The sequence below is a fragment of the Leopardus geoffroyi genome, chromosome C1, assembly GCF_018350155.1.
Source record: "Leopardus geoffroyi isolate Oge1 chromosome C1, O.geoffroyi_Oge1_pat1.0, whole genome shotgun sequence".
In the NCBI taxonomy this organism is placed as follows: Eukaryota; Metazoa; Chordata; class Mammalia; order Carnivora; family Felidae; genus Leopardus; species Leopardus geoffroyi.
This window is the reverse complement of record NC_059328.1, coordinates 95,373,890-95,399,749: the sequence shown is the minus strand read 5'-3', so window position 1 is coordinate 95,399,749 and position 25,860 is coordinate 95,373,890. Positions and strand designations below refer to the sequence as shown.

The 25,860-nt window shown below is 54.3% G+C and overlaps 1 protein-coding gene across 2 annotated transcripts in view; it reads left to right on the top strand.

Annotated features, from left to right (window-relative positions):
* The window catches only part of INKA2 (inka box actin regulator 2), a 29,221-nt gene extending 8,437 nt beyond the window's left edge, over positions 1 to 20,784 (top strand). Inside the window, exons 1-2 of one of the 2 annotated variants that reach the window (XM_045478648.1) lie at positions 6,835 to 7,049; positions 17,411 to 20,784. In XM_045478648.1, coding sequence (XP_045334604.1) covers positions 7,014 to 7,049; positions 17,411 to 18,211 — 837 coding nt within the window. In that variant the 5' untranslated portion in view covers positions 6,835 to 7,013 and the 3' untranslated portion in view covers positions 18,212 to 20,784. Of the gene's footprint in view, positions 1 to 6,834; positions 7,050 to 17,410 lie in introns of those variants that run through there. The other variant, XM_045478649.1, reaches the window with a different exon arrangement.
* The last annotated feature ends 5,076 nt before the right edge of the window (positions 20,785 to 25,860 follow it).

The following is a 25,860-nucleotide window of genomic DNA, read 5'->3' as shown; positions in this document are numbered from 1 at the left end:
GCCTTCACAGCAGCAGCTGTCACCCTGGCACTGGTTGCCCTAGGGGTCTCTGGCCATACCCCAGGGCTGGCATCTATTCCAGGCTTGGACAGTTCTCCAGCCCCCGCAGAAGACCAGGAGACCCTTGGGAACCAGCCTGGTGGCAGCAAGTATGCAGTAAGCCAAACCTGAGATGTGACCTCTTTTTCTCCTCACCCCATGGCCTCAGGAAAAGAAGCAGGTAGCCTTCTTTCTGTCTCGCCGACAAGTCTCTCCCTGGCAGGCTGCCAACTCCTGGTTTTTGCTCACAGCAACCAGAAGCTGGGGGTGGTGGGGGGTGGGGGGGGCGGCTGGTAAGTAGTGTGTAACAAAATGAGCTCTCCCTCTGAGTGGGAGGCCATGTAGGTGAGGTTACAGGGAAGCGGGCACAGGGCTGCCAGGGAGCCAGCTGTGGCAGAATGTCCCTGGGAGCGTGCTGAGAACGACTCCCTCTCCCTTTCCACGCAGTTCCCATCTACCGGCATTGGTTTGCACAAATCGCATTAAGTATTTCCCTGTGCTGTGTGTGCCCTGACATTCTTCAGGTGCTCTTTGCAGTTGAAAAATATTTGCTTTTCCAGTAATGTTTGCAAAATGGAAATATTTGCTTCCCAAGTAGCAATGAGACCATTGCTTAGGCACCACAAGCACAAGACCCATAGCTGCAAATAATTCCAAATAAGGCTCAGTAGCAGCCCATATTTGGACTAGTCTGAATAACTAACTGTTCATTGTTTGGACTCGTCTAATTTTGCACTAGTCAGTTCCCTCTGAATTGTTCAGGCGAGATAGCCCATTCATACATGGAGTTTTCCAAAATACTATACTGCTGTTTCTTTCCCCTGCCCCCTCCCCCAACACCTTCCTTCTGTGTTGTAGAAAAAGTTGTAGCCACTGCATGACTGATGGCCTGGCCTTGCAAGGCAGGTGACTTTGTACAAAAGTTAAGGCTGAGAGTGGTGCCTAGTTTGGCACTAGGTGTAAATTCAACCACGGGGTTTGTGGATGGGGGACTAGAACCCTCAGTGGTTCTAGTCATCTTGGTAACCCACCTCAGGTCACACCCCGCATGCTTTCTGCAGAGTAGGTAGTAGAAAGAGGGAACAGGAGAACTTTGTTCCTTCAACATAAAGACCAGTCTCTTTTGGCCTCAGTTGCTCTATAAGTGGGGGGAAATGACACTCCATGTTTGAAGACATGAAAGCTAAGGAGCTTTTTCCCCCCATGCCTACAGTCTTTGATTTCTCTAGCCAGTCAAAAGATTTTTCAATTAAAATCCAAAGTGAATCTTTCTTTGGGACCAAGGGACCTCTAGCATATAGGCCACTTGGTCCCTCTGCTGTCTCTCCTGATATCAGGATTGTATGAGGCACAGGAGCCCAGTCCCATCTAAGGTGGACAGAGGAATAAAGCTAGAAGTTAGATTGTTTTAAGAATAACTAGGCCTGGGGCGCCTGGGTGGCGCAGTCGGTTAAGCGTCCGACTTCAGCCAGGTCACGATCTCGCGGTCCGTGAGTTCGAGCCCCGCGTCGGGCTCTGGGCTGATGGCTCAGAGCCTGGAGCCTGTTTCCGATTCTGTGTCTCCCTCTCTCTCTGCCCCTCCCCCGTTCATGCTCTGTCTCTCTCTGTCCCAAAAATAAATAAACGTTGAAAAAAAATTAAAAAAAAAAAAAAAAAAGAATAACTAGGCCTTGCAATCCCTATCAAAATAACACCAGCATTCTTCACAGAGCTAGAACAAACAATCCTAAAATTTGTATAGAACCAGAAAAGACCCCGAATAGCCAAAGCAATCTTGAAAAAGCAAACCAAAGCAGGAGGCATCACAATCCCGGACCACTTTCTTACACCGTACATGAAAATAAACTCAAAATGGATGAAAGACCTAAACTTAAGACAGGAAGCCATCAAAATCCTAGCTTCAAAATAAATCAAAATAAAAAGCTTCTGCACAGCGAAGGAAATAATCAGCAAAACTGAAAGGCAACCTTCAGAATAAGAGAAGATATTTGCAAACGACATATCAGATAAAAAGTTAGTATCCAAAATCTATAAAGAACTTCTCAAACTCAACACCCAAAAAAACAAATAATCCGGTGAAGAAATGGGCAAAAGACGTGAATAGACACTTCTCAAAAGAAGACATCCAGATGGTTAACAGACACATGAAAAAATGCTCAACATCACTCATCATCAGGGAAATACAAATCAAAACCACAATGAGATATCACCTCACGCATGTCAGAATGGCTAACATAAACAACTCAGGCAACAACAGATGTTGGTAAGGATGTGGAAAAAGAAGATCTCTTTTCACTGCTGGTGGGAATGCAAACTGGTTCAGCCACTCTGGAAAATAGTATGGAAGTCCCTCAAAAAATTAAAAATAGAACTACCTTATGACCCAGCAATTGCACTACTAGGCATTTATCCACAGAATACAGGTGTGCTATTTCGAAGGGGCATGTGCACCCCAATGTTTATAGCAGCGCTATCAACAATAGCCAAAGTATGGAAAGAGCCCAAATGTCCATCGATGGATGAATGGATAAAGAAGATGTGGTATATACATACAATGGAGTATTAGTCAGCAATCAAAAAGAATGAAATCTTGTCGTTTGCAACTATGTGGATGGAACTAGAAATTAGAGAAAGACAAATATTTGAGAGACAAACTTCACTCATACAAGGAATTCAAGATACAAAACAGATGAACATAAGGGAAGGGAAACAAAAATAATATAAAAATGGGAGGGGGACAAAACATAAAAGACTCAAATATAGAGAACAAACAGTGTTGCTGGAGGGGTTGTGGTAGGTGGGATGGGCTAAATGGGCAAAGGGCATTAAGGAGTCTACTCCTGAAATCTTTGGTGCACTATATGCTAACTAACTTGGGTGTAAATTTTAAAAATAAATTAAGTAATTAAAAAAAAGAATAACTAGGCCTCACTCCAGTCCCCTCCTTGCAGTCCCAACATGTTCACACTCAGACACACAGTCTGTGCCCAGCACCTCCAGGCCTGCCTGCCAGGCGAGGTCCTCTGCCTGGAGAGGGACAGTTCCGCAGTGATATCTGAACACATTCCAACAGCACATGTTTATCTCTAGGGTCAGCCTTTCCTGTTGATGCTCAGGAGGTGTGGGGGAGCTGCTGGCAGGCACAGGGGGTGGAGGCCTGAGGGCAGTAGGGATATGGACGCCCCTCTTAGGAGGGTGATGTTATGATGAGGTTTCCAGACTGTGTGTGGCCATGCATGTCTTTCCTCACATCAGTATGAACTCTTCAGCTCTTCTGCTGTCAGTGGAGACACAGCCTCACCCAGGGAGGCATCTTCCAGAGGGCGGGCTAAGACGCGCTGGGTGGGGACCTCCAGGTGGGGGCCATGGGATATGGAGCCAGGAGAACGGCCGTGTTTCCATTGTTTACTGTAGGATGTGAGCTCTGTTGGGATGCAACTGGTTCTGCCTCTCCCTTTGAGCTCAGTCATTGGTGCCAGGACCTCCAGGCTTTGGCAGTGGGACAGACGGGGCCACCCTCCCTGAGTAGGTAGGCAAACCCCATGAGTCTGACACCCTTAGACACCATTTCCAGGAGTTGCGCCCCCTCCCTCAGGAAAAGTACCCACCACACTTATCCCCACCAGCAGGGGGCAAATGCTGAGCTACCATTTAGGGGTCCTCCCCCCACCCCCGTCGCCACCCCCACCCACCTCTGGGTGACTTTGAGAAAGTATGTTCATAACCAATCTCAGACCTTTGATATGTTCCTTATTTTCAAGTGAGATAATTTCATCTTCCCTCCAGGCTGAGTTTTGAGGGGCAGGAGAGAGGAGGTCGAACTATTTGATTCTTCTTCAGCAAAAATGAATCATGTCCCACATCCCCCATTCTCAGCCTAGGGATATTTACCCATGTTTATATAACTATGGCAACAGGCTTTATTCTCTGCCATTTAAACCCTTAAAAAAAAAAAAAAAAGAAAGAAAGAAAGAAAAGAAAAATGGAAAGCAATCCATTTCCCTGTTCCTGCCTCCTGGTCTACCCAGATGACAGAGCTATTCCTGCAGAAGCAAGGTAAGAGACAGAGCCCCACATGTCCTGGTATAATGTCAGCCTTCTCCGAGGGTAAGTTTGCAATGGCCCAACCTCATGAAAGGCCTTATGAGTTTAACAGTCACTTTCTACCAAAATCCTATGGGAACCACACAGTAATAGCACCTCTGACTTGTCTGGGACCTCTCTTTTGAGCACCACGCTGAGATTAGGGGCATCGATTTTCTTTTTCTTGCCATCTCCTTGACCTTAAAAGGGGATGGATTTCATAATGTATATAACTGTCGTGTCACTACGTCAACCACCTGAAACTAACATATGTCAACTATCTTTCAATTAAAAATATTTTTTTTTAAAAAAGTGGATGGAATGCCAGCTGGCTTTGCTAACAATATATTCTTCATCTCTGAGATGGATTCCTCTTGTCCTGACTACTTCACAGATTGTTGTCAAAATAGAGTTTTGTAAGGAGTGTAAAAGTGTTAATTAGACTCACATAGGTTTAACTAGAAGCAAGAGAAACTGAGGCCAGGAAAAGGGAAGCATCTGTGGGAGGACAACTGTGCTGTCAGAGGCCTAGGACACCCAACCACCCAGTCTAAACTTGTTACCAGATCAGCCTGCACCTCTTGGACTTTGAACTACAGCCACCCTCTTACCTTCCAAGAGGACCCCAGTCCAAGTGCTCTCAGGGATGGCAAAACCCAGGCTTAAACTTGCCTCTAAAGACTATGGGAACCACAGACTCACAAACGTTTACTCACTGCCTCCTGCAGCAGTCACTGTGCTGGGTGCTAGAGATCTCAGAGTGAGCAAGGCCCGCAGGGCTGGGGAACTCTTGTGTGGTGGTTCTCCCACGTAAGACTATGTGTGGATTATGTTAGCGGCCAGGTCCCCCTTTCTATCCCCATCCAAAAAGACTCAACTCCAGAATGGTTCAGCAGGTCTGGGGACCGCAGCTCCGTCCTTGGGGGTGGCTCCCACTGTGAACATGCTTCGGGTACCACGGGAGTGTCCCCTTGGGAATCTCTGTCTCCCAACTGCAAGGAAGCCTGTGAGTGGGTCGCAGGACCACGCAGACTGGAGAGGCCAGACTCACTCAGGTAACGGAAAGACCCGGAGAGCAGAAGTAAATGGTGATTCAAGCTCGGCAGCTTGGAAACACCTCTGTAGATTGATTCTCAGCTCCTTCCTGCAACAGTCGGGTTTTCTGATCCACGCCGGATCCTGAGCAGGGACCCCGAAGGAATCCCAGGCACCCGGGCTTAGGGCTTAGCAAATGGCCACCGAGACTCAGACTTCCGAGGGAGTTCTCACCCATCTACGCCTCTTCTTTCTTTTCTCCATCCATCCGCTACCGCTGCCTCAGCTTTGTCCAAAGAGGGGCACTCAGGTCTAGGACAAAAGACATGGGCGAGATCCCCTGTAATTGAGGAGCTGGGGTTAAGTGGAGACATCCGAAGGGACTCTGTAGAGTCTTCATTTCTAAAGATGTTCGTTTTTACGCACCACCACCCCAACCCGCCCCTTGTCTTTCAATAGTAAGCAGGAGTGGCACCCTTTCCTGACCAGGATCGGAATGAATGACCGCAGCGCCTGCATTCACTCTGCACCTTCTCACGCGTCTGCAAGGTTCTGTCTCGGAGACCCCAAATTCTGCCTGGGGCAAACTTTCTCCCGTTGATTGTCTTGAGATAACACGTCGCTAATTACCCTAATTACTCTCGGGCCCTGCAACACTGTCCCCCGCGGGCCAGGGAGGGTGGCGCGGCGCCTGGGCGCGGGGAGGGACCAGTAATCCTGGCCGCACGCGGAGGCTGGTCCAGAGCTCCGCTGGAAGGAGCACGCAGGCCGGCCTGCGGCCCCTCTTGGGTCCACCTGCCGCAACTCCTGTGTCCATTGAATAGAACCCGAGCAGCTTGGAGTCGTCCCCCCTCCCCGTCCCTTGAGCAAGAGTTAGGATAACTGACGCATATGGAATACTGGGGAAGAGAAAGGCCTATTTCTCCACTCCCTGCCCACCCTACTGAAAGCAGCCCCCCATTCTACTACCCTGTTTCATGTTTTCACAAAGAATCACTACTGGAGAGTACCGTGTTTATTTATTTTAACCTGTCTCATCCCTCCCCTTCCCCTACCCCACGCACGTTCTTGAGAGCAGAGATCTTGCCTGTCTTAATTCGGTATCATATCCCAGACTTACACGTGGCGGGGAGTCAGCAGAGCCTCTAACAGCCTTGTGTTAAATAAGTCTGTGGACCGAGCAGCGGCTCCTCAGCTCCACGATGAAGACTGGGCTGGGAGGAGCCTACACTTGGAGGTGAGACGGACCCACACTTCCAGACTTCCAGCACACTTCCAGAGTTCAAAAGAACTGCTGATTGGCTGCTTTGGTGGAGGATGTTCCTTTTCTGATCGGAGTTTGGGAAACAGGGTTGAAACTAAGGCACTTTTACTGAGGCCGCTTCCCAATGCCCACTCATAAGACGGTGCTCTCTTTTTATCACCAAACGGGGATCACGTGCTTTGTTGGGGGACGTCGGTACAATCTGGCGGCACGATACCCCCAGCCCCGTGGGCCAGGACTAGGTGTCCTGCGGCCAGCCCCCAGCAGCGGCTGCCCTAGCCCTGTGCGACCACCCGCTGCTGGATCCACTCGCTGCAGCCCAGCCCGGCCCCCCCCCCCGTGCGCCCTTCTCATTGGCTGAAGGCATCCCCCCTGAATTCTCATAGGCTGTCGCACTTTTCCTCCGCCCCCCGCACGGACCGCGCGCAGCGCCAGCCAGGGAAGCTGCTCTAAGTCCGGGCCTTGGAGCAGAGGCTTGGCTCGGCCCTGCGAGAGGCGCGGAGCGCGGGGGCTGGGGGCCGGTGTTCGCACCCGGGGACGCTCTTGTGGAGCCGAGCCCGGCAAATGGGCGCAGGAGGAAGAGAGCAGGGAAATGGACTGCTATTTGCGCCGCCTCAAGCAGGAGCTGGTAAGAGCGCAGCAGGCGCCGGGGGCCGGGAGGACTGCTCCGCCCCGACGGCACCTGGCCCCCGCCCCGGGCCGGCCGGGGAGCTGGGAGTATTCGGGCGGGGGAAAGCCAGAGAGGAGGGGACGGGCAAGCAGAGGGCAGGGCCTGTCCCGAGGGAAAGGGCCGCGAGGAAACTTGGAGCGAAGATTTGTGAGTGAGGCAGACGCGAGCAAGTGACGGAGACCTAGCGACCCCAAACCCAGACTGAAATGCGCCCAGGGAAGTCGCTGGAGAAACGGGGGCACACTCCCAGACGGACAGACGCGCGGGAGCGGGACGCCCGGGCCGGCTTCTGGGGCCGCTCGGGGCGCCGCGGAGCGCGCGGGGCAGGCGGGGCGCGGGGAGCAGGGGCCGGGCGCGCGGGCCGGAGGGCAGCCGGGGACCGCTGGCTCGCGGGGAGCTGGCACCGCCTGGGGCCCCCAGCCCCGCCGGGCTTGGCAGAGCTGGCGCGGCTGCGGGGGCAGGCTGGGCCGGCTGTCTGCCCGGGCTTGTCTGCCAGCAGGGAGGGGGCTGGCAGCTGGAAGGGCGGGGGAGGGCCCCGCGCCGGAGGAGGGGCGCCGCCTGGCAGATAGCGAGCGGAGCTGCGGGGGCCCGGCCAGATGTCGGGGCTGGGCGTGGGGAGTGCGGAGGGAGCGTGCGGAGGCCAGGGGTGCAGAGGTCGGGAGACGGATCTCAGTCTGGGACCCGGGCATCACCCAAGTCGGGGGCGGGGTGCTTCCAAAGCTCTGTGAGGCTGATTCTCGCCGATTTCATATACCACCCCCAACTCCCCCCCCCCCCCCACACACACACCTGCCACCTTTCCTGTTCCTGCAACCACCCGAATTCACACAGATATGCACACTCCCCACCCCGGCCCCCGGGCCCACCTCTCTGTCCACCCAGCTCCTTCCTGTGTCTTTGCCCCTGCCTCTTTTTGTCCCCTTTAGTGTCTCTTGGAGTGGACCTCTCCACTCCTCACTTTTCTCCCGTCCTCTTTCTTCCCACTTTCCAAAGCCAGGGACGCCCAGGCTCTCAACAGCAGACCTGGACCCATGACTCTCCAGATTCCGTGACAGACTCTCCCACTAAGGCCTGTAAACTCTACACTCCCTTCCAGCAGCTCCCCCCACCCCCGGAAACTTGGCAGCTGTATCTGGGGCCAGTTTTGGGGGGGGAGGGCAGCTTGCAGAGCAGGTGTTCTCACTGATGCTTCCTGGTCAAGGCTTCCAGGCACTCTTCCTGTCTGTCCCACTCCAGGGTCCGCCTTCTCAGGTCAATGGTCACTTCTCTGGGACTTCCTCCTCAAGCCCTTTTTGTGGTGACACACAGATGGTAAAGTTACCCAGAGAAATGCTGCTTCTGGGAGGGACAGAAGAGTCTCCACCGTGTTCCTTCCCACCCTCATTTTCACATGCTTCTCGTGTCAGTTTCGGATGGTCAGCCCCAGTCCACACATACACAATTCTGACTCTTCCCATTCATTTGTCCAATACCAGAAAGAAAGGTCAAGGTCATCACAGATAATGTCTGAAGTCCAAGGCCCATGCTGAAAAAAAGAGAATCGAATAGAGTCCTCTTTTTATGCTTGGAATCTGGGACCACACCACCCACCTCAGGATATGCCTTAATAGAGGGTTTGTGGGTGTTCCTGGCATAGGCTTGAATTTTAAAATCCTACTGATTTGCATTTTTTATAGCACCCTAGGTGGGAGGGGGGGTGAGGGGAGGAAGACAGTCCGTGGATGCCAGGAGAATAAAAAAGGCAAATAGGAATCTGCACTGAACTGAGCCCCAGGTCTTGATTTGCACCCTCTCCTGCCAAGGACTTGAGCCCCCAGTCCCCGGGAGGAGGAAGGGGAGAGGCTGAAGTCACTGAGCTCCCCATTAGCTTTCATTTGGCCCTTTGTCTGAGCAGCTTCAGCCTTTGACTCCCTTGGCGAGGAAGCCAAATGCCTGGCCTGGGGCCCAGAATGACACTCAGATGGGAGAGTTCTGCACCCTCCCCCCCCCCTTGGTGCCCCGCCTCCTCCCCGGTGCCAGTCTGCCCAGAAATGAGACAGAGCAGAGTGACAGGCAGAGGTATTAGAGTCTCACTCACTCCCTGACACCTCAGCCCAGTGCTTAGGTAGCTGAACCACATCTCAGTGCCTCAGTTTTGCCAATGGGAGTAAAGAAGAAAGTAGAGCTGAGTTAGCCCGTCTGGGCCCTTTGGCTCCTCTAAGGACGGTGGGGATTGAATTCAGTGCACCTTGGTTGTGACTGGGGTGGAAGGTTCTTGCTTTTTATACCCCAGGTCTGTAACAGGCATACAGTCGTTTTATGTCATGAGCTGGTGAGGGTGGGGGCAGGCAGTAGGGCTTGTGTGTTTATCCTAGGCAGAATCTTCCCCACCGCCGCAGAGGAGGACTGTGTGTTGCCTGGCTTTGTCCTTAGATTAGTAGATGCCCAGGAAGGACACTCATGTAATACTCGTCGAGTTCTACATTCATTTATGCCACTAAATCCCTTCAAGAAGCCTGCATCCTACAGACGCTGGGTTAACCTGCTGGAAAAGGAAACATTAACAGGTTGTAAAATAATTTTTGTTAAGGGTGTTCTGTGGCCCTGTCCTTGGCTCAGAAAATCTAGATGAGAAAAGTGTGTTCCTGAAGACCAAAGTAACAGAATTCCTTAATTTCGTGGAGCAGAAAATTCACACTGTAGGGGCGTCTGACTTGGGCTCAGGTCATGATCTCACAGTGTCGGGCTCTGTGCTGACAGCTCAAAGCCTGGAGCCTGCTTCGGATTCTGTGTCTCCCTCTCTCTACCCCTCCCCTGCTCACACTCTGTCTCTGTCTCTCTCTGTCTCTCAAAAATAAATAAAACATTTAAAAGAGTTTAAAAAAAAATTGCACTCTAACAAGTGAGCACTGTGGGGGGCGGGGAGGCTAAGGGTTTGGGGATCCTGGCTTGATTAGCTTGATGTCTAGAGAACTGGCCTTTTCCCCCTGCCTCGAAGAGGACAGAGATCAGGTTTCAGGGATGAAATGTGGCAGGAGAGTAGCAGCAGCTGACACACTTCTTCATTAGGATGAGGGGGTCAGGGCTGCAACAACCCAGCAGGGAACATATCTCTCTCCCCTCCAGCCACCACAGAGGGGCCCTGCACGAACACAAGGCCTTGGGACCAGCTGTTCCTACACACTCCTCCCTTGAGGGCTTCCAACAAATGGGGTAGACACAGAAACACAGAAGAAGCAGACATAAGATGCTCACGGGGTTTGCCTCATGAGTCAGTATCAGTGGAAAGCGAATAGAGTGTGTAAAGGTTGGGTGATAGGGGCTCATGAAGTCCAGACATGCCAGGAAGGCTTCCTGGAGGAGGAGGAGGTTGATGGAGGCCACCTCCTGCAATATCCGTCCTAGCTTAGGTATGATGAAGCAGCAGAGGGGCTTCTCTTGGGCCGGAGAAGGTCCTTCTAGAACAACTTGGTGTTCCTAGAAGGCAGTTACCTGGCCACAAGGTCAGGAGGTTCTGACATGTGGAAGAGGACCAGGACCTAAAGGCAAGAAAAGGAGCAAAGAAAGTGATGAAGAGATATGGGAGGAATAGCCTTCAGTTCTCAGCCTCCTTTGATGTTTAGAGCTGGGGTCGGGTCCGTAAGCGAGGAGTGTGGAGCATGGGATTCTGAGGCAAGCCAACTTGAATTCACATCCTGGCTCAGGATGTGACCCAGGCAGATTACTTAACCCCTCTGTGCCTTGTTTTTCTCATCTGTAAAATGGGGTTTTTTTAATACCTACCTGCTACAGCTGCTGTGAAGATTAAATGATTGATGTCTGTCCTTAGCACATAATACCACGCACATTGTTTTGTAGGCACTCAGCAAACTCTGGATGGATTGATCGGGCTGGTGTGCATGAGTCATTCATTCACAGAACACATTAATGGAACTTGCCCTATGTTTAAAGCACTTTACCAGACACTGGGACTGTAGTTACAAATATAAACAGACACAGATTCCGCTTTCAGGGAACTCGCAGTTCAATAGGGGAGATGATGATGATAATAATAATAATAATAATAATAATAATAATGTGTTGATGTTAACATTTATTGATATGCTAGACATATAATGTATCATGTCACTTAATTGCCAAAGCAACTTGGAGACGTTGTACTTCCATTGTTCTCATTTTATAAATGAGACATGGGGAGGTCAAGTGACTTGGCCAAGGTCATCAAGCTGGTACGCAGCAGAGCTAGGGCTCAAACCCAGCCAGCCTGACTGCACAGCTTGCACTCGTAACCCATGCATGCATGCATGTGTCCAGCAGAGACACAGAGGGTGCTTGCTACGTGAGAAGCACGAGTTCAGTGCTCTGAGAAGGGAGAAATGACTTCCAGCCAGGGGATCGGGAAAAGCTTTGTGGAAGAAGTAGCATTTGAGCTTGACCTTGAGGGATAAGCAGGGATGCGAAGGGGAGGAAAACCGCATTCCAGGCAGATCATGAAACAACAGGAGTGAAAGGCACCGAGATGGAAGTAGCAAGGACGTCCGGATGCCTTCTGGCGGGGATGTTCGAAGACTACTTCCGTCTGGTAGAACATAGGGTATGTGCAGAGAAAGAGTGAGCAACGGGGCTGAAAGAATTGTTGAGAGCAGTCTATGGGGCACCTTGAATGCCATGCTAAAAAGTCTGCTTTTCCCTCTATGCACTGCAAGAAGCAGGCCGAGAACAGTGCCCTGGGATCCAGGAGGTGGGTGGTCTGGGGCGGAGGGTGGTGGGTGGGGGGAGGAAATGGAGGCAGAGGCTGGGTTAGGTGGTTATCACAAGAGCCCATGAAGGAGAGTATGAAGGCCTGAACAAGAACGAAGAGGAAAGTTACTTCTGGAGGCCCCCTGGATGCCCAAGAAATTGGGACTGCCTGCTTTGGAGAGGAGCTAAAGCTGTCAAGGGCGAAGGGCGTGGTGAGGCTGAGAGGCAAACTCCCCGCAGGGCGAGATTGGGCCCCTCTCTCCATGTGTCTGCCTCTTGCCCAAGCGCATGGGTCCCTGTAGATGGTTCCGTCGAGAGCAGGCTCACCCATTTCACACTTCCTTCTTTCTTTACCATCCTCCCTCCTCCAGCTCTTTGGCACAGTTTCTATTTTACCTTCCTGTCGTGCGTTCCCGCCAAGAGCAAGGGACTGTAAAGGTCCCTATTCACTGGACTGCAGAATGGGCTACTTGGCAAAAGCGGGGCCTTTTCCCGTTTCCGGCCCTGAACCTCCTTGTAGCTTCCAGAGGGGCTGAAAGGAACTGTGTGGGGATCTTGTGAGTAATGGGGGTGGGGGCAGCGAGGCAGGGCCCACTGCCAGGTCCGCGGGCAAAGCTGGAGCCCGCGTCAAAGGATTCTGGCTGAGCGGGGAGAGGGCGTGAGATGGACGGATGGAGGGCGCAGCTGTGGGATCAGTCAGGGGCCTAGGAGAGGGCTTGGGAAGGTTGCCGAGGATGCTGGTGTCACTTTCCCATCCCCATGCCTCCCATACCACAAAGGCCCAGCGAGTGCCAAGGGGGACGGTGCTGTCCATGGGCAGCTGACCCCACACTACCCCTACCCCTCGAAGGCTCAGTGCTGCAGGGCCAGGATGGCGGGGTCTGCTTCCTGGCGGCATCTTCCCCCTCAGCTCCAGACAGACAGTGCTTTTTCCTTCTTCAGATGATTCAATGAAGAGGCGCTGTCAGTGGAAAGGAACTGAATTAGGTCTTGGAGTCCCTCCAAGACTTCGTGCTCTTCCTCCCCGTATGATGGTAATTGCACTTTGCATGTCAGATTGGCTATCCTGGTTTCTTCTCGCAACAACCCCGCGAGGCTGAGAAGTCAGATCGTGACGACTCGGAAAGCCCACTGGGCTGGAGCAAGAGGGCCAGGATTGGGGTCCCAGTCCTCCCAGGAATCCTTCCCAGTTTTGGAACCCCAGGTAATAGATCCACATTTCCACCAGGGGCACTCAGGATGACATTAAGATCTGATACTCAGATGAAAACCTTTTCGTTTTAGATCCTTACTCTCTGTTTATGGCAAGTGCTATGCGTTTCCTATAAGTTCCTACAGAAATGTATTTATGTATACAAACAGATTTATGTAAAGCATTAAATGGGAGACAAGGTGATGAGGAGATATGGTGAAAACCACGCAGGAAGTCCAGGGAAGAATGTCGAGGAAGAAAACGAGCATCTCGGATCCCGTTTCTTCATCCATAAAGCAGGGTCACCAGCTTGCCAGAGTCACCGTGGGGTCCGGAAAAGCACGACGGAAGGATGCACACCGCATACACACAGGGGATCAGCATTTCACAGCCACAGCCCTCTGCCCGAGGTCATGCGGCCCAGTTAGGCAGCTAGGACTCCCCTGGGGCTCCTCACAAACGCCAAGAAGGTGCCCAGCGCCCATCCAGCTGGATTCAACTGCACCAGGAGAGACTAAAGTTTGACGTGAAGACCATATTTAGAATGAAACATTTCGAGGCCCAGGAGGTGCTGGGGGGCTAGGAGGTGGGTGGTGGCGGTTGTGCTTGTGAGGAGGCCTGCGAGGAGGAAAGAACTTCCGTGGTCTTTCTCAGCAAGGAGCCCTACACCCGTCTCTGGGATATGCTCAGGGGCAGTATGTTCGATGGTGGAACAGGCCAGCTCCTGCGCGTGCGCGGCAGTGAATGTGATTGGGGGTGGGCACGGGGGGGGGGGTGGCTGCTAGACCCACTGCCACTCGGACTAATCAAACCAATTAGATCTTCTTAGGACCTGTCCAACCGACCCCTGAAGGCAAGCTGGGTATGACTGGGTCCCTGTCCTGAGGGAGCACCGGAAGCCCTGGCACTGGGAGGCCAGAGAGGAACTCAGTCCCCTACAGCCTAGAGATTGGGATTAGTGACGGCCATTTCTAGTCGGGATTTTCTCTGGCTCCTCTCCTCTGCTCCCACCCCACGCTGCTCCATCTTGGGTTCCCGAGGCAGGAGAAACCCTGGGATCTGAGAAGGTCCCACGCCCCGAAGACAGCAGCTTGCCCTCTGGCTCTTTCTCCCTGGGTGACATCATTCCCCCTTGGGGCCAGGAAAGGCAGCTCCTCTCAGTCAAGACCCAGCTGATGCTCCTGCCTCCCCACTTCCCCCGGCCCTCCCCGCTTCCCACACTTCCTCCTTCTCTCGTCCTCCTTCTCACAGCTGCCTTCTGCCCTCAGTGTCAGCACCCTCGCTGGTGGGCAAGAGGATGCAGAGCTCTCCTTTCCTTCCTGGTTCTTCCTTTGGAGGGGGCCGGAGGGAGGACAGAAGGGACAGGACAAGAGCTGTGTTTCTCCTTGATCCCACCAGGTAGATGAATGGAGTCCTGTCACGACTGTGTGTTAAGGTCCACTGAGGAAGACGTGTTCTGGAAGTTCTCAGGAAGTCTTAAGATAACCACCAAAACTCACCTCCAAGCCACGTATAAACACTCATTATGTCACCTAATCTGTTCAGAGCTGCGTGAGGCAGAAACTCGTATTCCCGTTTTGAAGAATGGGGAAGTTGAAAAACGATTTAAATAACCGTCCTGGCCACACAGCTGCTGCTATGTGGCAGAGCTGGGATTTGAACCCTGTTCCATTTGTCTCTAGAAACCAAGACCTTAACCAATACAGAATATCATTTTCCATAGGGGTCTAATTTCACCTCCTGTTGACTTGACTGGGGCCTCTGTGTTATGAGCAGTCCCAAATTCATACATACCCACACATTCATTCTCACTGGAAAATGGTACAAAATGTCAGCATTATGTCTTCAGGATTTTTCCATACTGGAAGAGACTGAATGGGGTCATTTCATTCCTCTCACTGCCTCTGACCTGGACTGTGTTCAGCCTTCTGGAAGGATGCCTGCAAGTTCAGGCTTCTTGCCTGTTGGTGAAATGAAGCCTTGAGCGGTGTCCCTGACTCTTTCTCTCTGAGGAGTGCATTACTGCCTGAGGGCAGCAGGTCTGGAGACACAGGACTTGGGGTATTCAGTGGTACTCAATAGATGTTTTATGGGTGTGTCACAGGGGCAAGGTGCTAGCTGGGTTCTGGGGAGGCATAACAACGTGTAGATCTCAGACCCTGCCCTCGATGGTAAATGCTCAGTGAATGTTTCATGAGCAACTGAGCATTGAAACGTGGAGGCGGGGGGAGGGGCTGGGCCGCGTACAAAAGTAGCACGATAGACAAAGGCACTTGGGGTGTCACTGATGACGGTCTGACAGCAGCAGGGGGGTATGCATATGGGAACAGTGACATGCTTCTGAGTGGCAAGTGACAGGATCACAGGAGTGTGGGAAGACTGAGCTGGTGGCCGGAAGGCCTTCGAGGAGGGTTCTGCATTCCAGGAGATGGAAAAGCAGATGTGAGACCTCTGGGGACAGGAAGAGGGGCAGAAGGTGGAAACAAAAGCCAAACGGGACTCTGAGGTCCAGGTTGGGGTGACAAGGAAAGGGGTATGAGAGAAGGGGCAGAAAAAGGGAAGTCAGAGAAGCAGTTTGCGGGAAGGGACCTCAAGGAGGTTGGTTTGAGGCTTAGGGTCTCCTCTGATTCTGCCCTGGGTCTTCCCAGCCGCGCTGAAATGCCTCCAAAAGGAAGGTCTCAGGAGCCGGAAGCCAAAGAAGTCAGAGCAAGGGGCCATTGGCGAGCGCAGCCACCTCACAGGCTGTCATAGCTGCCACTCCAACGGAGCCCGCTTCCCGGGGTGGGGGGGGGGGGGAGGAGGGGGGGAGGGTCTGGCAAATCCCAGGGTCTCCGGGGCTCCCACCCACCACATTCAGCTGAGGCCTCCTTGCCTTCAGGGACACTCAGTCCTCCAGCTGCTTAGTGCTGCTGGCTCAGGAGAGCCTGGCCTGTTCCCCTGCCCCTGCCAGGGTCGGGGTTGCCAGGTGAGGGTTTGACCGCAAAGCCTGAGAGTGTCAGCTGCCAGTGCAGTGCCTCTGTGCCCGCCCTCCCAATCCCTCCACCCCTGCACCCCGTGGGCTTAGTTCTGTGCATTACGACCAGGCTAGGTGGTAAGATGATCCCCACGGGTCTCTGGGGGGCTTAAGAAACAGATGGTCCCCTCACGCGAGGGCTTTTGCTGTTGGTAACACGAGCAGATCCGGGGAGGGAGCCGGCGGGACGAGGGCAGCTTGGGCCGTGAATGTTATCAGACCACGCATCCCCTGCCCGCCTCCAAACTCGGCCCTCACCCAAGTCAGCCTCTCAGCCCCTTCCAGCTGGCACCTGGGACTCGTGCCTTCGACACCCGCAAAGGGGCTGGAGGGCTGGCCCCCAGGGTCCCCACTCTTGGCCAGAGCGGGGGAGCCACTTGGGCTTTGAAGGCAGGAAGAGCACCAGAGCCAAGTGTAAGTGCAGCTGAGAGGGGAAGGGCAGAGAAGGGCCGGGAAGGGCTTCTGCACACAGGAGCATCCTGGCCTCCTTGTCTCTCTCCTGAGCGGCCAGATGTGCACAGCAGTGAAAGGAAGCCTCCGGCCTAGGCTTTTCCTTCGGGAATCTGAGCTCCTTGTCTTGCCCTCATGTCCTCCAGCCTCCTCCAGCGCCCTGGGGAGGGCAGAGTAGCCTTAAGGCCCAGCTCCTCTGTCCAGCCATCTTGAGGCAGGCAGTGCTTGGTATATAGCATTTGGAGCAAGGTGTCCTGTGTCCAAGGCCCAGCGATATGACCTAGATGACCTTAGGCAAGTTACTTCACCTCCGCCATGGTTAACTCACTAAAATGAGAGCACTAATGGCAACCTCACAGGGTTTATATAAAGATCTTAAGACGTGATGTGCCTAGAGCAGGTAGCTCAGTTCCTATTACATAGCGAACATGCACAAACTGCTCTTATCGTGGCCATTATCATCGTCATCGTCATTGTCTCAGGGAGGCTCGCAAAGAGGGCGCAGCACCTCGTAAAAAGACAAAGATGGCCACCACCACTTCGCGCACCCTCTTGTATCTGCGTCGTCTCGAGCAAGTTACTCACACGCCTCCGTTCCCTCATCTAGTGCTAGTCACTACCTCATAGACTAGTTGGGGAGATTAGCCACAGATCCATTTATATATGTGTCTGTATTTACATATATGTAGCTGAGGACAGCACCTGCCTTAGCACGTTAGCTGCCATTAATATGATTTCCTTTAACTAGCCATATGGGCGTTAAGATTCCTCCTCTCCCAGCTCCCTTCTGCACTGCACTGGGCCCTGTGGAGGTGGGGTCAGTGGAGGGCTGGAATGACCCCAGAGGTGTATGTTTGGGCGGGCGTCTAGGTTCAGGGCCAGTAAGGGGCAGCGCTTCCCCAGCCCCCCGTGGCTCATGGGCCTGTGCATTTCTGTCCCCTGCAGATGTCTATGAAGGAAGTGGGTGATGGCTTGCAGGATCAGATGAACTGCATGATGGGTGCGCTGCAAGAACTAAAGCTTCTTCAGGTGCAGGCAGCACTGGAACAGCTGGAGATCTCTGGAGGGAGTCCTGCCCCAGGCTGCCCTGAAAGCCCCCGGACACAGCCCCAGGCCCCTGCCAGGCCCACGGCCTGCTCCTCCTCCAACCAACCTTTTGGCACGAAGTTTCCGTCCTGTAGGAGTGTCTGTGGGAGGGATCTGGTCCCCCTGACCAGAGCACAGCTCCCAGAGCACCAAAGCTGTGCCCAGCAGGGACCAGAGCTGGCGGAACCGGAAGACTGGACCTCCACATTGATGTCCCGGGGCCGGAATCGACAGCCTCTGGTCCTAGGTGACAATGTTTTTGCGGACCTGGTGGGCAACTGGCTGGATTTGCCGGAACTGGAGAAGGGTGGGGAGAAGGGGGAGGCGGGGGAGCCCAAGGGGGAGAAGGGCCAGCCCCGGGAGCTGGGCCGCAGGTTTGCCCTCACAGCAAACATCTTTAGGAAGTTCCTGCGCAGCGTGAGGCCTGACCGAGACAGGCTGCTGAAGGAGAAACCGGGCTGGGTGACACCCACGGCCTCGGAGCCCAGAGCCGCCCGCTCACACAAGGTCAAGAAGCGGAGCCATTCCAAGGGCTCTGGACACTTCCCCTTCCCAAGCACTGCCGAGCCCAGAAGGGGGGAAAGTCCTTCCACAAGCTGCCCCAAGGCCCTGGAACCCTCACCCTCTGGCTTTGATATTAACACAGCTGTTTGGGTCTGAATCCTAGAGACAGAACGTTGACTGAACCCCAAAGGTCCAGGTCCCCAGTGCTGGGCCCTGGGAAGGATGGGGGGAGGGGGGCGGGTGCTATGGCTTTCAACAGCCTAACTCTGGGTTCCTTTTTCCCAGGAAGGAGGGAAAAGAAGCGAGAGTGTCTGGAGTAGGACTAACAGGCATGTGGTTGGTAGAGGCTGTGGTGGGGGCTGGCTGGTGGGGAGGTGAGGGTTCCCGGACTGAAAGAGAGATTGAGAGAGTGGTGCTCACCTTGGGGCTGCAGGTGATGAGGGGCAGGAGACCAGGAAATTCTTACATTCCTTCACTGCCTCAACTAAACATTCTGTATGGATTAGGGCACTGGGGCCTCATGTTCCCCTAGAAAGGCCCCCAATAAAGACCTTGGCTCCTGTGTCCCCAACCTTATAACCGCTGGCATCCCTGGCAAAGCACTGCTCCAGGCACAGGCATGAAACCCAAGCCCTCCTGGGATAGGGATCAGCAGAGAGGAAACTTCCCCCTCCCACCTCTCCCTGTTGGCCTTCAAGATTTCAGCCCATACCTGGATCGTGGGAAATGGGCCTAATAAGGAGTGTATGTATAAGGAGTACTCGAGGGAGCCCTATGTCTTTTCAAAAGCACAGGCAAGATATCTGTATAGCACTTTAAAGTTTGAAAGCCTTTTCATATCCCATATCCGTTATCTCCTTTTGAGTAAGCAAGTAAGGCAGTTTAGCCCCCTTTTCCCGATGAGGAAGCAAGCTTAGATATGCCACCTGCGGGCAGGTGGCAGATCAGCGCAGGGCTGACCCAAGGGCTGCAGCAGGGCCCTGGAGGCACAGGAGCTACTTCCCCAACACCCCGCCTCCAGCACTGAAAGCCCCCCTCACCACCTCCCTCCCCCGCCCAGCTCCGGACGCAGGCACAGGGCGTTCACCAGCGAGGCCAAGGTGGGCCCATAAGAAATACGCCCCGTGTTTTAGATTCCCAGCTCCACCCCACGATCGGGCGGCTGGGGGAAGGGCGGCAACTCCGCTCCCTACTCAAGGCGCCTAAAGCTTTCCTGGAGCGGCGCACGTGGCTGTCCGCGCCCCCCCCCCCCCCCCACCCACCCCGGGGAGCTGCCGGCCCGCCCACGCCCGCGGGGACCGCCCGCTGCCTGGGAAAAGACAATGTGGGTCCCTGTTTGGGCCGGCCCGCCCTGGAGGCACTCCCCCTCTCCCCGCCTCGCTCCTCCAGACTGAGCTCCTCTACGCTTGATGGAGGGGAGGGGGGGGGTGACAGCTGCAATTAGAGGCAAGACGCCTTCCCGCCCTCGGCGCATTAACAAATTGGAGAAGAAAAATAACAAGAAAGGCTCTTCCTGCATCCTGGAACCCCGGAGACCAAGCTGGAGGAGGAGGCTTAGCGCAGCAGCAGCACAGCGGGAATCGGGGGGCGGTGAGGATCGTGCTCAGATCCCCACGCAATCAAATCGTAGAAGTTTTTGTTGGCGGAAGCTAGGAGGGGAAGATGCTAATTTCGTTCATTTCTTTGAGCGCTCGCTATCTGCCAGGCAGTGTGCACAACTTGTCTTTCAGACTTCAGAATGACCCTAGAAATGATTGTCTTCCCAGTAAGTGGGTGGAAGCTCTTGGGGGTCACATAGGCTGCCCAGATTAAGCTTCTGGCTCATGGAAGAATCAGGATTGTCTGGCCGCAAAAACGGCCTTTCGTACTCTCCCTGAAGTTTGCCAGTTGAGGCAGCGCTTTCTGGAGGAGCAAGGCCCTACCCATCCTTTCAGTCTCCTCACAGAACTCTGATATTTCAGTCCTGGGGAAAGGCCTGTTGGCTGTGGCTGCCTTGGTGATGGTGGTGCTGTGTGCATATGTTCTGTGTGGGTGGGTGTGTGTGTGTGTGGGTGGGTGTGGGTGTGGGTAAAGGCTCCTCCCACTGGGTGGTGGTGAAGTCACCAGCTCCCAGTCCGGAATGATTCCGCAGGAAGCCAAGTCCCCTCTTGGCCATTCATCTGTGACTCATCTGTTTTGTGGACCAGTCATAACAATCCAGACCCAACTGAACAAAACTTTAGGAACATCTCCTAAAGGCCGGGCATCGGGACAGGATCAAAACACAGCAAGGAAGAGGACCCGGTTCCTGGCTCAAGGGGTTCAGTAAGAAGAAACAACTCTTTACCCATCAGTTAGCCAGAAGGGATCCAAGGGAATGAACTCATTTTAACTGGGCCAGAACAAAACCATTAGGAGTGACATTTGCTGGCAACAGAATCCCCAGGCCTGGGGCAACGCTATCGCCATCTTTGCGTTCGTTCATTCATGTTTCCTTCTCGCCTCACTCTGGAAGTGGCCGCTGTTGCTCTTATTCTGCATGGAGAGGCCCTGGGAAGTCAAGCAATTTGCCCAAGGTCACAGCCACAGAGCTGGGATTGAAACGGTCCCGAAGGACTTCCGGCCTTGTGCTGTTCACACTACCCCACAAAGTGTCCATATCTGCTCCAAAGCCAAGTCAAGAGCAACAACAGAACCTGTCCTCCCCATATTATCCATGCATGGATAATAAATGGAATGCTTATTGTCCACTGGGGGAATTTTGCTCTGGTCTTGACAAGGGCTGGGAGAATGCCCTCATCACTAGGTCATGCTTCGCTAATGAAACACAATTCATTTACACCCCCTGCCCTGCACCACTAATTTCTCCTTTTCCCTCCTTTTCTGGGCTTTGGTCGTGACAGGATGGAGACTGTATTCCACTGAAGCTGAGGGGAGAGGTGAATGGGAATGTCTGGGGCCTATGGGATGTAGGAAAAGTGTAGGGGTGGGGAGCAGCAGGAGGAGGGGGGGGGGTAGGGAAGGTAAGCAGAGGGAAATTGACAGCTTAACTCTGCCCCTGGGGCTCATTTTATGGTTAATTAGGACATGCAAATAAGCTGGAAGCTCATCTAATACCCTCCCTGGCACGGGGCCCCGCGTCACATCTGGCCCACTTCCCTGGCAGGTACGGGGGACCCCCTGATTGACCCAGGCATCTGCTCAGGCCCCCACCTGCTTCTCTGTGGCTCTGTGGTCACTGTGTCTCTAGATGTTCCCTGACCATAAACAGGAGCTAGAAGAGTCCCTACCGGGCCTGCGGGATCTCCTGGCTTCCTTTCTCTTTCCAACCCTTCAGATCCGGGGCCCCTCTTTCCCGGAGCCCCCCACCCCGGCCCACCAAGAATTTCCCCTGCACCCAGGTTAAGATCGGAACCCCAACTTGCCCAGAGGAACAGAGACCTGCTTTGGCTCTGTCCCCACTACATCCCCCTTCCTCCCTGTGGGGCAGGGGGCATCCCTGTCTTTCCCAAGTCGCACCATTTCCTACAGGGCCTCCCTAAAAGCAAAAGCACAGCTTGCATCTTGGGGAAGCAGGGGCATGTCTCCAGCTTTCAGGGTACCTCAGGTCACTCCCCGACCCAGAGTAGTTAAGGCACTTCTGCCAATACCATTGAATGAGCACTGGATTTGGAGTCAGACAGGATTTCTGTCCCTGTCAGCTTGAGCATGTTGCTTGACCTGAGCCTCATTTTTCTTGTCTATGACATGGGGGTAATGCAAGGCTGCTGGAGATTTAAAGGACATCATGCATGTCCTCCATGCAGGAACACGGCAGAAGCTCTGGGCTGGGCCACCTGACCTTCAGTTCAGGCACGAACCACGTGTCCCAGAGCAAAACCGCTAAAACAAAACAACAACAACAACAACAAAACTTTCATGGAGACTTGGTTTCCTCTTCTGTTTCAAAAAACATATACGGGCCCTATTACCTCACAGGATCGTGGCAAGGATCAGAGAAGACAATAGGTTTCTCTATTGGAAAGAAGACCACGTACGACGTTTTTGTACGTTGTACAAATATTACCCCGGTGGGCTGTTATTTGCCAAGTGGCAAACAACTGACACTTTCCCATGGAGGATGGCGTGTGTGGGGAGGGGTGTGGAGAGGGCCGCAGGGGCTGCTTGAGGACCCCATTGCCCGAGGATGGGCTCTAGGGAACACCGCCACCCCCTCCTGTACCCAGCTGTCCCTCGCAGTCAACCGCGGACCCTCACATTCCTGGCAAGGACTGGAGAGCTGAATGAGCCAAGTTCTGATGGCTTTCAGAAGAGTCCAGCCCTGATCTGCTCTCTGCTCCCTAAGGCCTCGGTCACTAGAGTCTCTGCCAAGCCCCACACTTCACCCCTGCCCCTCCCCTCAGTCACCCTGGGGACTAGTGGCCTAAAGGTGCTAGTGGCACTCCTGCTAGGATCCCCCCCCTCCGCCCCCCTGGATGGGGTGGGAGGCGCCCTGAAGCCGCCCCTCGCAAGAGGTGTCAGGGGCTCAGGATGACAGGCCTGGAGGAAAGGCCTAGCCAGCCCGGGGGGATAGGGCAGGATCAGGACCCCAGACTGCAGTCACCCCCTTGGTACTATTTTCTTTTTACTTGTATTATTTTTTTTAAACTAAGTTTCACACCCTCGTTCTCCCTCCCCTTCTAGTGTCCCTGCCCCCCAGGTGTCTCTGGAGGCATCCTGGTGTCCTGGTCAGAGAGAGGCCTCTGAGGAACACTGAGGGAGGGGGCCCTTGGGCGGGGGGCGCCTACCTCTCCACACAGTGCTTGGGGCGATACTAATCTGACAAGGGACTGTGACACTTCCCCTTTATGCTGCCTCTTGCCGGGTCCCTGGGTGCCTCAAACTCTGTATACTAAGGCCTCAGGCCACAGCTGCTGCCCTGGCTTCCACTCCACAGAATCCATTCTCTCTAGATATGCCCCTCTGGGCATGGCGCTCAAGAGGACCGCCCCATTCCAGGGCCTAGGAATCACGGCCAAAAACTGGAGGCTTGCTCCACACCTCCACCCTCTCCTGCCCGTGACCGGCTCTGGGCTGTCTTCCCCTGCCCCTCTGGTTCTCTCCAGTCCGGGGAAGCCCCCTAGCTGCCTCCAAATGGTCAGGGTGGGGTGGTTCAGCTCTCAGGGGGCACTGCCGTAGGGGGAACGTGTCCTCCCTCCAGGGGCAGAGGTGCATTCTGCTTTCCCGTTTCTGGCTCTGCTCCCCCCACCCCCACCCGGCCCCGGCTGCTTTCCCTTTCCTGCTGCCTTTCCCTCAGCCCCCTTCCCTTCCTCATCGCCTCTCAGGAGGCCGCAGCTGCAAGGAAATGCTCCCCACCTTCCTTCGCCTTCGGGGGAGAATAGGGGAGGTGAGGGCAAGGTCTTCAAGGTACTGTGACTTCATCCTTACCGGCCTGATTTGCCTGGTGTCTGGAGGCCCAGCCCTCCCCCAGCAGACCCCAGCGGACTTGCTCCGCCTCCTCTGGGGGCACTGCTCCCCTTCCCCAACCCCTGCTCTATCTTCCAGGGCCCTGTGCTACTGAGTGGCTCTCTGCACTGGCTGGTCTCCGAGACCCAGGTTCCCCATGGCCTCAGACTGGCTTTTTACTCAGCTTCCACTGCAGTTCAAAGAGCACCTCCTCTGTGAAGCCCTCCCCGGGGCCCTTACCTGCGCCTGTATACCCAGCCACAGGAACCCCTTTTAAAATCGCCCTTTCTCATGTTCGTCTTCCCCTCTAGACTGTGAGCACCTCCAGGGTATCAAGTACTCATTACTCATTTCTGTATCTCCCGCACCGAACACAGTCCTCAGGGCGAGCCCTGGGCTGAGCCCGGCTCTTGCGTCGGTAAGGCCCGCCGCGGTCAAGGCCCCCCCAGCCGCTCCCAAGGCCCGTTGCTAGCCCCGTCCCTAAGCTGTTGTGCATGCCCTCTGTAACCCCCTGTGGCTTTGGCTTCTCCACGCCAGCTGCCCAGGCCAATCTTATTCTCATGCAGGCTGTCCAGGGGCCTCAGTGTCACTGGGCTGCCTAGAGCTCGGGCCCTCCAGATGGCCACCACGGCCGCTTCTCTCCCAGGCCTGCTCAGTCCCACATGGGCCCCAGTTCCCATTTCAGAGGATACTGCTTTAACCCAGGCCTCCCAACAGTCTCCCTTTCTGCCCACTCCCTCTCCCCCATTGCCATTGTCCATTTGGCAACGACATCTGGCCCCAGGCGTACTCTACCCAAGAAGTTTTTCCTAACCTGCACTGCCAGGGATCCCCACCCCTCCTGGGGACATTGAGTCTGCAGGATTCTCCTTCCTCCATTGTACTTAGGGAGGCTCAGTCAGGGCGGGGCAGTGGGGAAGGAAGTTGAGAGTTGGGTGTTCAGGCTTCCCTACCTCCAGCCCCCACTACTGGCCACAGTCCAGGCATTGTCTCCCAGGGACTGAGCTGCCCATAAGGCAGCATTCGTAGTCATTTGCGTAGAAGTGGTGGGAAAGGGGAGGGTCTCAGGCATAAATTTGCTTTAAAAAGGCAAACACACACACACACACACACACACACACACACACACACACACACACAAACCCAAAAAACCAGATTCTTCCAAATGGGCTAAGTGTAGCTTCCGAAATCCCTACACGGACTCAGGCTTGGGACTGGAAGGCCTGCAGGCTCTCACTCCAAGCCTGCGACGTGCACGGGCCACAGCGACAGCTCCAGCTCCTCAGGACCAGCCTAGGGAGCCTGCTCCTTATCACAGGGAGCACTGGGCCAGACTGACTGAGGCAGGTGCTAGAATCCCTGGTCGGAGGTCCCAAGCATCTGTTAAGATAAGACCATTTATATCCCAGAGAACAAGGGGTTAGGCTCTCCAGCAGAGATCTCAAGGGCCCAAAGAATGCCAAATCCACTGGCCTTGGCTTCAGGACCCCGCTGGGAGTGTGGGGATCAAATATCTTCTTTAAACTCCTCCATTACATGCATCCCCTCCCAGGAAAGCAGGCAGAGCCCAGTGCCCGGCCCATAATTCCACGTCCTGTTTTCCCACCTGGGAAGGCTGCAGGCTTTTCCCTTCATCCCGGTGGCTCCTTCAAACTCCCCAACCCGCTCAACCGGGGACCCTGGGGATGGGAGGGGCAAGGTGGTTGCGGCGGGGGTGGTGGTGGTGGGTGGGTGGGTACAGTGTGGCCTGTGCCTTTCCTCTCACCCACAAGGGAGGGCCTGGACGATGGGATCTTGGTGGGAAAGCTGGCAGCTCCCCAACAGCAGCGAATTGAGGAAAAACGCTCCCTTACTCGACTTGTCAATCACGCTGGCAGATGCCAAGGGGGAGGGCTGGGAGGGACAGAGGCTGCCGTCTCACTCGGGGGCAGTCAGAGCAAGAGCAGGGGGAGGGTGTGAGGGTGGAACTGAGGGTGGCTGTATGCCCATGAGGAGCCAAAAGGTCTGAGGGGGGCACAATCAGGTCAGAGGAACAGAGGAACAGAGTTAACAAAGGAGATTTTTAGAGGAACAGAGTTAACAAAGGAGATTTTTCTCTTCAATCTTCTCCACTACCTTTGTGTGCCCAAGTATCAATGCTGGTTCTCTGAGCTTTCAGGGCACCTGGGAGGTTCAGTCGGTTAAGCGTCCAACTTCGGCACAGGTCACGATCTCAGTTTGTGGGTTTGAGTCCCGCGTCAGACTCTCCTCTGTCTTCCTATCTCTCGGCCCCTTCCCTATGTGCACCCTCTCAAAAATAAATACACATTAAAAAAAAAAAGTAGGGGCACCTGGGTGGTTCAGTTAAGCGTCCAACTGTAGCTCAGATCATGATTTCAGTC